The sequence below is a fragment of the Furipterus horrens genome, unplaced genomic scaffold (assembly GCF_987537825.1).
Source record: "Furipterus horrens unplaced genomic scaffold, mFurHor1.1.pri manual_scaffold_1, whole genome shotgun sequence".
Classification (NCBI taxonomy): domain Eukaryota; kingdom Metazoa; phylum Chordata; class Mammalia; order Chiroptera; family Furipteridae; genus Furipterus; species Furipterus horrens.
The window spans coordinates 131214726-131228870 of record NW_028327171.1 but is presented as its reverse complement, the minus strand read 5'-3'; the positions used below and the strand labels follow the sequence as shown (position 1 = coordinate 131228870).

Here is a 14145-nt window from a genome sequence, read left to right as displayed (position 1 = left end):
TCCAGCCCAAAACATTCTGAATCTTTCTTGCTATCTGACAGCTTTGTAGTATATATGAATAATTCTGTGCATTGCTCAGTGAGAAACCCCTATTTTATTCCTAACTTGCAGTAGATAAATAACACCTACTGTTCAGTTCTCACATTTTGGTTATGCAAATAAATCTGTGTCTCCAACCTGTTGATTTGAAATAAAAATCTTTAATGAGCAAGAATTCCTTCTCATTGCTACATTTAGGCTAGAATTTTAGAGTATCAGGACCTTGCTGATTAAGTCCAACTTGCTAATTACCAGCAACTGAAAATGAGGCCTAGCGAGATCTCACTAGTTCCCTCTTCCTCCCAAAGTTAATGACAAGGATGGATCTAGAATCCAGGACTCCTGCCTCCCTCCCCAACTCTAGCAACTTCTCACCCAACTCCAGCAATACTGCTGTTTATGTTAGAGTATTTTATACACAAAGCTGTATGCAAAACTTGTGTGTTAAAATTCATAGAGCACCCAGAAAAAGAAAATTCTAGATTGTCTCTGTTTCAAGGCTCAGATTTGGATTTGAGCCCCAACTCAGCTACTGACTGGTTTTGTAAACCTGGGCAGGTCACGGGCTCTTCTGAAGCCTTCCCGACATCACTGTCTTTCCCAGAATCCCCATCTCTCAGCCCTTCTAACTCGTCAGGTGGCAGCACTGATGAGAAGTCCGTGAAAGTTCTCTGCAAGCCACAAATCCTCACCCACATGCCAAAGGGTGTTTGCCCCCAGAGGACTCCCGTACCTTTAGGACTCTGCTTCAGGAAGGGCATGGCTAAATGGTGGGTTTCCCCCGAAGTCCCAGTTACAGAAGAAAACGCAATAAGGTTAAACCCTGTAAAGGGCGCACCTTACACATGGTGTCCCCTCTGTTCAGGGTGTGTGGTAGATGCTCACTTAAACCTGATTAATTTGTGCCGTCAAGTTTGAGACTTGACCGAGACCAGCATTTGATATCTTATAGGGATGTATCAAAAGGGATGTAGCTGGAGAAGGCAGTTTTAGACATTTTCTTTCCATTATAAAAGTAAAACATACAGAAAAGTAGAAGGGAAGAAGTTCATCTTGTGTATTTCCTGCCAAAAATGTTTCCCTGGCTTTGGATTTGATTTTACATATTTTTAATCTGTATACATACAATTTTATATCCTGCTTTTTCAGTTAATATTTTATCTGACACTTTTATGTTATTGACAAAACCAATTTTAAATGGCACCTAGTCGTGTACTGAATTGACGTGTCACAGTGACAAACTTAAACACTCCTTTTGTGGCATGTTTAACTTCCCCACTTTTAAGTATAATTAATGCTGCTGTGAACATTCTTCTGCAAAAGGCTTTTTTCTTTGGGGATAGTGTCCCAGAAGTGGATCAAAGAGAATGAACAATTTAAGCCAATTACTTTAAATACCGTAATCACGTAGGTTAGGAACACTGGAGGGTAGGTTACCGAGGAAATGATAGAGTATTTTTGTAGGAATGAAAAGAAAGAAGATTCAATTAACCAAGTCATGCCCATAAGTGTGTGTCCTGAAGGTGCGGAGCTTTTTGTTTCCCACAGAGACGGGCAGTTAAGTTGGTACCTGATGCCTCCAACACAGGTAGCAGTTCCAAAGATCATGGGAGACATCTGTTCTTCTTTTTAATTCAGTAAGAATATTCATTCAAGAAATGATATTCTGTACATATCTGTGGCATTGGGATTCTCTGATTTTCTGGCTGGATCAAAATTGGCTGATTCCTCTTTTCCATAATAAAGCTGCCTTCAGACAGGTGTCCCACAATGGTCCTCAAACAGCAACTCCCTGTTCCTGTTCCAGGTGCTGCTTTTTTGAGATAGACTTTTGCTGCCACTGCCATTAGACATTTTTTTTTCAAGAACATTGTGTCTGTCAGCTTTGCTACAGTAACAAACATCTCAAAAATCTCAGTGACTTACACTACAAACACAAATTTCTCCATCATTTTCCACTTAAGCTGAGGTTTGGCAGTGGCCCTGTGCCACAAGAATCCTTATTTCAGGTCTTGGCTAAAGGAATAGCTCCCCTCTGAGAATCATGGTTCTTGTAGCACAGGACAGAAATGAGGCCAAGCCAGCCAGGCAGAGCTTCTGCTCAGGTGTGTGTGGGGTCATCTCCACTTGCATTCTATTGGCAGAAGCAAGTCATGCCACCAAGCCTGATGGGCAGAATGTATATTTCCTGAGATCAAAATGTTGTGAACAAAGAAGCAATCTACCACAGTCCTGCTGGCAATTGACCTCCTCATTTTCTTATGACATCCCTTGTCCACTGCAGCATAGAACCTGGCTCAGTGCATGACCTCCTTTGATCCCAGTGTAAGAGAGTCTCCAGAAACAAAGGGTTTGCTGACCTAGTTGGTGGCTGGAAGTCCTGGGCCTCTTCATCACTATGGCAGATCATATTTTCTGAAGATGGCCATAGCAATACCGTTCCTCCTGGGTGCTCTTTTCCAATGTCACCCTGTCACTTCTCCATCAATAGATAGCACTCATTTCCCCTCTCCTTTCATTTTAGTCCTATGGGTCCCTTATAACCAACAGAATGCTCTGGCAGGGTGCTGTGTGACTTCCAAGGCCTGGCAGCTTGTCTCTGTGTCATTTTCAAAGCTGTCAGGGGCTCTGCATGGTGCTTGTAAGAGAGTTTTTCAACTTAGCACATAAGGCTCTTTAGGGTTGGCCTTTGCCCACCTTTCTACCCAGCTTCCCCATCAGGATCCCTCATGGAACCTTCACTCCAGCCTTACTAAAGCGCTTGTGATTTTTAAAAATGATATTGTCCACTTCCAAGGCTTTAAATACAGTCTGTGTGCCAGTGATTCCCAATTTATGTCCTCACTTGAACTTTTCTCTGAAGCTAAACTCCTGTCTCCAGCTGCCTTCTGAACACCTTGACTTTCATGCCTAACAGACACCGCATACTGGGTGTGTCTAACACTGAACCCCACCCCCACCCCTAAGCCCTGCTTCTTCTCCACTCCTCCTGCAGTCTTCCCCATCGCAGGAGTGGCAACTCCGTCCCTCACTTGTCTCAGGTCAAAAACCATGAGTCATGTTTGACTCTTCTTTGTTTCATGTTATACATGAGAAAAACTTGCCAGCTGTGCTTTCAGAATATATCCCCGAACACATAAAAACTTGAAATCAGAGTATATCCAAAGACACCCTGCCCCCTTCAATGCTGCTGTCCTGATCCCCGACACCCTCATCTGTGAGTTTCTCACCTTTGTATTGCAACAGCCTTTGCCAAGCAGCAGCAGCCATCTGGTTATGACATGTCACATCATGTCCTTCCCAAGCCAGATCCCCCAGTGGCTTCCCATCCTTGGAGATAGGCCTGACTCCTTACCATGACTGTAAGACTTTATGTGATCCTCACCTCTGACTTCACCTCCACCATTTTCCTCCTTGCTCACTCTGCCTTGGCTCACTGGATGTCTTTTTTTTTTTTTTTTTTTTAATGCAGTATATTTTAAAAAATTATTTGTTTGTTTACTTATTTAATTTTAGAGAGAGGGGAAAGGAGAAAGGGAGAGAAACATCACTGTGTGGTTGCCTCTCACTTGCGCCCCCAACTGGGGACCTGATGTGCAACCTAGTCATGTGCCCTGACTGGGAATTGAACCAGCGACACTTGGCTTGCAGGCTGACGCTCCATCCACTGAGCCACAGCAGCCAGGGCTTCACTGGCTGTCTTGATGTTCTTTGATCAAGTCAAGCAAATATCTGCCTTAGAACTTTGCTCCTCCTTCTGCCTGGAAGGTTCTAACCCAATACTTCTGCATGACTTGTTCCCTAGAGCAGTGGCTGGCATAAAGGAGGTTTGCTGTGAAAATGTGCTGAATGAGTGAGTTCTGATAGTCCTTTGGACACAATTTCCCTTTCCCTGGATCATGCTCTTCACTCCTCCTTACCAAGCTTACTTGTTTTGGTTCTTTCAAAGTCAACTCAAATTGCAATTTCTCTAGAAGATTCCAGCATTATTTAGATGCTCTCTCTCTTTGAAGAAAAGGACCATATCTTATTTGTCATTCTATTGCATAGCAGGTGTATTGTCATCTGGAAGACCTTCGGTAACTTTCCCTCAGTGTCCACATTGATGCAGTGTTTCTTTATTTTAACAGGTGGTACATGCATAGTCTTTTAAAAAACACAAAAAGCATAATGAGGCATAGAGGAAAGAGCAAGTCTGTGCTCCCCTGTGCTTTCTATATATAAAACAACACTCCCATCATTCTCCTCCCTTATTCTGCTTTATGTTTCTATGCACAATGTGATTATTTGTTCACATGCTTAGTGTCTGTCTCTCCTCCTGTAAGCTCCACGAGAGGAGGCAATTGTTCATTTTCTTGTTCACCTCTGAATCCTTGCCCCGCAACACAGTAGGTGTCGATGAGTATTTTCTGATGGACTGAAAGAGCTTGGGGTGTGGGTCTCAGCATGCATTACCCTTGCAGGGTATCCTGGAAGTAGAGGAACTGGCTAGGGTCTGGTAACCTGGAGATGAGGTGTCCCTCTGTGTTTCTCTTCTTCCATCTCTACACCTCAGAAACAACATGTGAAACCTGGGGAGGCCAGAAAAATAGCCCTGGGAGCCCAGGCTACAGACATGCCTCTTCAGCTAAGCTCAGTGTATCTGGCTGTCTGGACATCCCTCCTCAAACCTAGCAAGTCCCAAAGTAGACTCACCACCAGGTGCCCACTCCAGCCTCCCTTCACCTGCTCTTGGATGCGCCACCACTGCCTCCCTTTCGGCCTCTCTCCAAACCAAGGCTGTCCTCACATCCTCCTCTGCTGTGCATAGCCAATCAGTTACCACGTTCTGTCGACACTGCCTTCCCAGGGGCTTTCCCTGTTGATTCCTTAGCTGTCAGGGCTTTTGTGTAAGGAGTCAACCCTTTGTTGTCTTGGTACTAACATGTCTCCCAGCTGGTTCCCTGGCCTCTAGTTTCTTTCCCTTTAGCTCTGCCACACTCCAACCCCAGTCAGAGCTCTGGGGAAAGCCCCATCACATCATGGGCCTTCTTTGCTTGAAGTTCTTCGTGACCTCCTGTTACCACTGCAGGTTTCCTTAGGCTCAGACATGTGTTCCACCTTGATGATTTTTGCCCTGTGTGCCACCTATACTGTTATTTACTTAATATTTAAGTATGATCATACCTAAGTTTTTCCCTAGGCAATAATATACTTGCAGACATGAGGTAAAAATCATTTTTTTCTAATGTGGATTAAAATACATAACTATTAAACACAACACGCTGGACCATGTACCATCTAAGATCCATTGTGCATATCATGGGTGTTGTGCCCACCGCCCAGAGGGGACTTCCAGGACACCCAGGGCCCTTCTCCATGAGGCCCTGGTGTTGCTGATTCCCTTGGGCCAAATACTCCCAGAACAGCATCTCCACTTTGAACTTCCACCAAAGCAGGGCCCCACAGTGCTGTGTCTGCCCTTTGGCTCATAACTTCTCCTTTGCCTGGAGTGCCCTTCACAGCTTCTAGTTTCTCTGCTTGATGGTTCCTGTCTGTTCTTCCAGACCCAGCTTAAACATCATACGGCAGAGCGCTCCTTCCTTCCCACCTTGCTCCTGTCCTTTGCTTTCACATTCATAAGGAAGGACTGTCCTGTAATGATTTTCAGGTTTCCCATCCCACACCTGTGTTCTCGGGAGATTTTGTTTGCCTTAGCCTCGGGGTTTGGATGTAGATCTAAAAATGTGAATGAATGAACTAACTAACAGGCAAAATAGAGAGAGATTCATAGATAGAGAGCAGGCTGACAGCTTGTGGCAGAGGACATGGAGATTAAGGGGTGGAGGATTGAGCAAAAAAGAAAAAAAAGAGAGAAAGAACTCATGGACATGAACAATGTGATGATTGCTGGGGGGAGGGGGGATGGAGGTGGGAGTGGGTATAAGGGGGATAAATAGTGATGGGAAAAAGTTAAGTAAAAAAATAAATTTAAAAAAATGTGAATGACTAAAGTTCAAATCCCTTTCTAAAATAGTTGACATTAGATGAGTACAGGAGTGAGACTTGGCATACAGACCTTGGGAGCTGAGCATTTGCAGGAGGGAGAGAAGCAATGCGTTGATGGACGGCAGGTCCCACAGACACGCTTCCTTCCGCAGGGTCTCCTGGCACAGAGCCCGCTGGCTCACATCGTTACCTGTCGTGATGCGTAGCTCCAGGGCTTCTCTCTCTCTCCCCTTCTCTCTCCCCCTCTCCCTCCCTCTCTCTTTCTCTCTTGAAATTCTGTTGTACTGTACTGATCTAGAATCTAATTCTTTAAGAAATCCCCTATGTTGCTTTTGTTCCTCACGTTGAAGCCAGAAAAAGGTCCTGTCTAAATGAGATTTCACTTGGGTGGGTTTAGTCACCTTGCATATTATTACAGACACAAGAAGCAAAGGGCCATTGGTTGAGGAGGTGGACGATCTTCCCATGGAGAGTACATGGCCCAGAGAGCTCTGGCCTGAGTGAGCATCCCTGGTCCAAGCCACCCTGTTCACAGTGCAGCAGGTGGATGGGGCTGGAGATAGAGATGTGGGTGGAGAGAGGAGAAAGGGTCTAGAGCCTAAGAAAGTCAAGAAAAGGAGGTGAGAGGAGTAAGAATAGGAAGAGGAGGGGAGGGAGCCCCTGCATTAGGAGAGGAGGTGTGTGTTGGTAGTAATGGAGTGAGGATGGCCGGGAGCCTTGGCAAAAATGGCGACCTTTTGGCATAGCCATTATAGAGAAAGAAACAGCTCATAAGCCTTCTTTGCTCAATTTCTCCTTCCCTTTATCCCTTTATCCTGCCTTCAAACCAATTTTGTTTGTTGCTTTATTTAAAATGGCAGACTGCACAGAGTGAAACAGGACCTAGCTGGAATAAAACAGCATTAGAAATTGTGCATTTGTAAGCACTGTGTATACTCACCATTTGACTGTCTTGTATTTTTCAGTATTTTTCACTTGACAGTGTCCCAGATTATAAGTGCTTTGTGGACTAGGGTGAAAGATAATAAATAAAACATTTATACTTTAAACTGTAGACTAAGTTGGTTAATTGCCAGGGCTACTGTGTTTTAGATCTTGTGTAAATTAGGCGGCGATTAGAAGAAACTTCTCTTTGGAAAGTAAGTTAGAATTGGTCTTGATAAGACCCAGGCTTTATGAATGTGAACCACAGGCCTTTAAACCTGCAGTTGACAAAGGACCAAACTTTCAACCTTACATCATTTTGGATGTCAGAGTATCTGTCAATCGGTTTCACTCTTATAATTTCAGAGGCAAAAATTAATGCTTACTTGCAAAGTTATTCATAGATTTTAAATGCTGTGTGTAATTAGTAATTTGCAGTCTTTAGCAGAGGGAAAATAAAAGGTGCCCGTGGCTTTAACCATTTCTTTAGATTTTACAAGTCTTCTTTCAGTCATTAAATGTCTGTGGCAAGACTAATACAGACTTAAACTTGAGTGTATGTCACAATCACCTGAAGGGCTTATTTGAAACACAGTAAAACACAGATCACTGGGCTTCCCCCCAGTGTTTCTGATTCATAGACCTTTGGTGGACTCCAGAATTTGAAGTTCTAACAAGTTTCCAGGTGCCACTGATGCCGCTGATCTGTGATCCACACTTTTGACAGCCACTGGTCCTGCAGGAATTTAAATTCAGCTTCAGCCTGGGTTGATTGGGGGATTATGTTGGGGGGTGGAGGGCGGTTATTTACCTCTTTCTGATGCAGTGTTTTCCTCCTCTGGAGTTTGGACAGGAGGGAGAAGGAGTCTGAATTCATTCCAGTGACCTGGCTCCTCAGAACTGCCCTCTTTACTGGCCGAACCAGCTTCTCCAGGGAAGGCCAGGTGTGCTGATGGAACATGACCCTCATCTCTCCTTGCAGCCTCCAAACCAGGAAGCAGCACGCACTTGTAGATTCAGAAGCAGCTGTGCTTGCTCCTGACCCAAATTTCTGCTGCATCCTGGAGACGAATGCAGTCCCAGGACGGTAATGATGTGAGGTTGTGGGTTGTGCCCTGGAGGCCCAGAGACTTCCAGCAAGCAGCTGACTGACGGGGAGTAGCCACTGGGAGGGAGTCAGGAGAACTCGCTTCCATATCTGTGGGGGCCTCATATTCCTTGGGTGACCTTGGACAAGCTGCCTAGTCTTTGATTCCCCCACTTTGACTACTTGTGTTGATGAAACATACCTCTTCTCCTCCCAACCTATGAAACAGCAGAAAAACAAAAACCCAGGCCCAGGAAGTGGCCTGCAGGACATTTGTGAGCGGATGTATAGAACTTGGAGTACCCGAGGAGAAAGCTGCTGTGTAAACACACTATATTATTAATAAAACGTCAAAAAATAGCATCACACCTTTTGCTAATAATAGCTGCTTTGGGCTCTGGAAGCTGATCTGATACACAGGCTTCCAGCAATGGGAAAGACAGGGGTGCTGTGGTTTTTGAATTTGCAGCACATATTAAAGAAGATGAAAATAGGTTTTTAAAACATTATTAAGCATATTCATGAAGAAAATGTGATGGCATCTTTGTATAATTCAACTTTAATAAACCAAATCATCATTTTCTTTTGATTATCAGTACTCTTCAGAATTGTTTTACAGTATGAGTTATTCCCTAGGCATTTGGCATATATATTAGGAGTGTTTTTCCTCCTCCCATCAACATCGGTAAGTGGTTCCTGCCCTTTAGATTTCATGGGGGGAAACATACAAATCAGCTAGTCATTACTTAATTAGTTAATAGTTACATCACTTTACAAGTGCATGTGGGGCACCTGCTACGAGCTACTGTAGACACTGAGGTCTAAAAATAGGGTTCTTGCCCTTAAGGGATTCATAGTGTAGTTTTGATTAAAGATATATAAGCAAGATATTATGTAAGGAGACCATTGTATTCTTAACACTTATCTCCTTAAGCAAAGTAAACAAAACCCAAATCCACGGTGTGCATTGTAGAGGTGTGTCTGTAGAGATCCGGAGAAAGATTCCTGTGGCATCAGTGTTCCCTGCAGAGGAGTGTGGGGGGGGAAGCTTCTCGAGGATATTGTGACAAACTGTCCATAGAATGTCTGGCACCCAAGTGGTGGCTGCCCTACGCACATCTCTGGGGAGAGAGCTGCTCCGCACACAGATACACTACGGGCCTCTTAGGGACCATTAGCCTCCATTCCTTCCTTCCCAGCAACAGTGACCACTCCCTCCCCGCCCTTGTCCAGAGAGTTGTGCTTTTTTAACCCACAGTGGAAGCACCTGTAGGACAGGGCCTCCTTTGGCTCTGGGCAGGGACCCTCAGTCCTAGTGCACAGGGAACCTGCCTGGGGAGCTTTTAAACAAATAGGTGCCTGGATTCACCCCCAGAGATTCTGATAACATTGAACTAGGACAGTCTCTGGGCAACTGTTCAAAAAAGTCCCTTGGTGAGTGCAGTGTGCCACCAGGGTTGAGAAGCACCGAGTTGGTGGCTGAATTTACCTGAAAGGTGAATCATTGAATCTCTGCTTGATCTGCTTACCCTGACTTTAGGCTCTTTTCCTCTAATGGGAACTCTCACGGTCCCATTTGCTTGCAGGTAGAAATGGTCACTTCAAGTGTCATGCACAGCTGGCCCATCACTGTCTTCCCCAAAGCACAGCTGGAACTCAGGGGCCAGTTGCTTTGGAAACATTGATCCATCAACCTCTGGGAATCCCTGGTCTTGCCCCAGTGTTGTCCCTGAGGGCTTCTTGGAGGCATATCTTGTTCCTCTGTAACTGCTTTCAGCTGCAGCCCCCTTCACCCTGATCGCCCTGCCAGGACTGTGGCAACCAGCCCCTGGCCCACTGCCTCCCGTGAGCATCCTTCACTCCTGATGCTGTATCAGTGTGTACTTTTTGCCTGCATTATTTTTTCTCCCCATTGAGTGTGAGTTTCCCCCCCTGGGCTCATTCCGAGGATATATGGCACCTATGGCAGATCATCCATTTGGTTTATAGGGACAGGATTTCACTTGCTCAGGTCTGTACCAAAACCCCCAGCCCATTCATTACTTGTTCTATATCTCTATGCTCTTTTATGGTTCGCCCCAGCCAGAAATGATACCTTCTTTCTGTCTGTGTTGAAAGAATAAAACCTACAACTAGAGCATGGATTAGAAGCCTATTGAGTAGACTCCAAGCAGCAATGTTGACCTGCTCATTTCTGACTTCTAGGTTTAGGGGAATATGTTTATCCACATGTTTGTTAGGATTCTAAGTAGGTGCTACTTCAATGTTATGTGGGAAAATTTGGGCTATTCTTATAGTCCAGGGAAGGAAATCCAAGGTCAATAATGAAAAGTAATTTTATTTGATAGTGAAGGAAGAGGGCTGGGGAGACCACCAAATGATGGAGACATTAGGTTGGGACAGGAATGATCTAGAGCAAACAGTGGTCATTCTCGCTTTTTTTCCTCTTTTCTCTGTCTTTTCATTTTCATTTGGTATTTTGACCCTTGTTACTATCATTTCCTCATATTTACTTTCATATTCCTCCTTTCCCCTGTGAGTTGCTGTGTCTGGGTTGCCAGAGATAGCTCCTATGTCCTGAGCCCCACAAACTTCCTTGGCACTCCCACACCCCACCCTAGGCCTCATCCCCATCTCGCTCCTGCTTCCTCTTGTACTGGGTGTCTTCGTTAATCTGATTCTAACTTCTCTTTTCTCATTTCTTTCTCAAGAATTGCTCCATCTTGCTCTGGTCAGGTAGCTCAGTTGGTTAGAGTGTCGTTCCATACATCAAAAGGTTTGGGGTTCAATCCCTGGTCAAAGCACATACCTAGGTTGAAGTTTCGATCCCCAGTCAGGGCATGTACGGGAGGCAACTGATCATTGTTTCTCTCTCCCTCTCTCTCCCTTCCTCTTTCTCTAAAATCATTAAGAAATATATCCTCAGGTGAGGATTAAAAAAAAAAAAAAAAGCCCATCTTGTCATAAATACTCCGTCTTTTATAAATCATTCCTCCTTTTTTATTTTTGGGAAAATCCAAAAATGTTTTATCACCAGAGAGACATCCAAGGTAGACTTTTGTTTCTCTTTGTTGAAGCCAGCATTCATGGGTTACATTTTTATGCTCTGTGTCTTACCTGATTTCATCTTCAGGTAGAAATTATTCCCATTTGGTGGGTGTGAAAATAGAGGTTAAAAGAAGTAACTTGATCAAGACCAAGCATGTTAAATGATAGAGCTTGCGATGCCTCATACTAGAGCCTCCGCTCTTGGTTCTTGAACTCTGCAGCCTCCAGCTGGAGGAATGAAAGTGTTTCCAGGCCAGGGTGTGGGGCGGGGGGTCGGGGAGTGGGATTTCATAGCCTTGGAGAGCCTTCCATGTCTGCATTCATGGGAAGCTGGGAGATTATGTAGGATGGCAAGCCTCTTTCCCATGGTGATAAAATTCTGCACCATTCTCTTAGAAATGATTGACTATCAATTCTGAGACTGTGGGTGGTCACAGTGGGAATGCAGCAAATTGTGACTGGGTCTCAGTGCCTAGGATTGTTTCATTGTCACTGTCACTGTGTGAAGCAGGAGGGTAGGGGTCTCCCAGTTCAGTTTCTTAATGTTTTGTTTTGTTTTGTTGTTTTTTGTTTTTGTTTTTGTTTTTGTTTTTGCAGAGCCTGTGTCATCTTGGGGGTGATATTTCTTCTGTCATCCATATGTATAGTGGTCAAAGCCATCCATGACCTCTCAACTAAGCTGCTCCCGGAAGTGGTAAGGTCCTTCTTCTTTCTGAACAATCCATCCCTCCTGTGTTACCTCTCTTCACAGATTTACTGGGGGAAGTTGGGCCGATTGACAGAGAATGTACAGCATCCTAGGAGTCCTGAAGAACTCATTGTGGAATGGGAATGACTTCGGAGAGAGAAGCACTAGGCACAATGAAAAGGCTTCAAATAGTTGAGCCTGTACTGGGCTCTGTGTCCCTCCCCTTAGATTTTTGACTATTTTAAAAATAAGATGTCTTTTACATAAAGAGAAATGGGCTGATTTTTCCATAGCAGAGTGACCCAGCCTGTGTTGTTGACATTTGTTGTTCTGCGTACACTTCATGACTGTTGTAATAAGAATTATTCCTTTCCTTTGCACCTCAGTACATAAACCTGTTTAGGCTTTCTGGCACAACTGATATTTGAATGCAGAACTTGGAGGACACAATTTCATACTGAAGTGTGTCTTTGACTGCTTTGCTCTCTGGGTGAGAATCATTACCTGCACTCTGATTCTTCTTCCCCTCATCCCTTTATGAATGCTGAGAAAAGAAATATTTTTACAGTTTCTTATCGGGCTATCTTCATATAAGGCAGCGGATTTATTTACCAGGAGATACAGATGCTGTCATCACCATGATTCTCTCTATACAGGGTGGGGCAAAAGTAGGTTTACAGTTGTTCATATTAAAAATAATACAATAATTAACAAATCATCATACAAGAATAAATTCTGCATTTCGTGTACTCACAACTGTAAACCTACTTTTGCCCCTCCCGGTACAAGTTGCATAGTGATTTAAATGCAAAATTAAGAGCTCTTCTCTTAGGATGTGATTTGATTTGAGCTTGGCTACATGTACCACCTTACTAGAAGGCCTAAATTGTTAGACCTTTCATTTTACTGCTAGGAAAATACATGTTAATTCCTTTTGGGGTAACGTGTTATGTGCATGAGTGTGCGCATGTTTATGGGGAAGGTGAAAATGAAGCGGGGCATTGTACTGCATTTCACAGAGCTAGGGAAACGGCTGCCTTAAGTCGCCCCTCCCCCACAATGAGATTAGACTCATTCCTTTAGCAACTCATCAGGAACATAACTATAATTTATCATCACAGATGGAAAAGCTTTTTCTCTAACATCTCCATGACAGGAAGAAAAGATGGATACCAGGGTAGGAATGCACCTACCCTGGTTGTTAGTCTTTTTAAGCAGAACTGACTCAAGCAAATATTACTGTTTATTATACCCTGTGCTCATCATCTCACTATTGTATTGTTTTACTCTGATCTTCCTGCTTGCCTTGGATCCTGGACTTTTTCATCCTTCCCTCCATCACACTTGCTATCCTGTGTTCCATTCTGTCAGAATCTGAAGCTTACAAGAAGTGTGGACATGAAAATATTAAATGTGATTAATTAAGATGTCAACCAGATCGCATGTTTGCATTTTACAGGGTATAGAAATCCGACTCCACTGTAAGTGTTGTTTATTGGTGGGAATTTTCAGCATGAGGCTAGTTGACACACACATTTATTTAGGCATTAAAAATTAATTTCCAGCAGGACTAACTTGATATAGAATGGATAGCTGTGCTCACAGGCCCTTGCAGAGGCCCTCCTTGTTTTTCCCTAATAGCAGAACAGTTTTTAACTGGGTACAGTCTTACATCCTATGGTGCAAATTCTCCTAAGAAACAAAGCTCACCAACTTGAATTTCACATTGAGGTATAAATGTCTGATGCCCTGCCCCAGGTGGGGGTCAGAGAGGGTTAAGAAATTTCTGATTTTGCTCGAGACTGGACCTGTCCTTGGAGAACTCACACCCACTGCATCTTTTATCAGTCTTAGAATGGGATTTAAAACTCACACCCATTCATGGTTATCCCTTCAGAACTCTTTGTTTTGTTTTGATTTTTTTAAGCCTTCAGAGTTATGGAAAGGTAACAACGGTGCTTTAAGGCTGGGTGAGCTCCCTTCTCCAGAAGGGAGGCCTTCTAATCAGCTGAGTGGCATGTGGGGCCAGGTAAATGCTGCTAGGTTGGCGCTGATGGTAGTTTAATACTGGGTCTTTGATTCCCTGTGTCTGCTCTAGAAATTTGGGGGAGCCAGCAGGCTATAGCCAGATCACTCCGCCCCCAGTCCCTGCAGAAATAAAAAAATGAACATTTTTCCACAGTACCTCATCTAAATTGGGAGTCACAATCTCAGATGCCCACCAAAGTCAGTCTGAAAATGGGAGAAATTGCCTAGGTCTGTGGCAACTAGAGAGTGTGCCCAGATGAGGGGTCTGCCCCCTAGTGGAGTTGCCCTGTGGGAAAGTGAACCTGGGGTTTTCAGAGCTTATGTGCTTTTAAGAGAAAGTGAA

The 14145-nt window shown here is 44.1% G+C and overlaps 1 protein-coding gene across 2 annotated transcripts in view; it reads left to right on the top strand.

The window, feature by feature from the left end:
* Positions 1-14145, top strand: part of TMEM163 (transmembrane protein 163) — a 221801-nt gene that overhangs the window by 167549 nt on the left and 40107 nt on the right. For both annotated transcript variants that reach the window (XM_090267036.1, XM_090267025.1), the window contains one exon: positions 11684-11780. In XM_090267036.1, coding sequence (XP_090123162.1) covers positions 11684-11780 — 97 coding nt within the window. The remainder of the gene's footprint in view (positions 1-11683; positions 11781-14145) is intronic.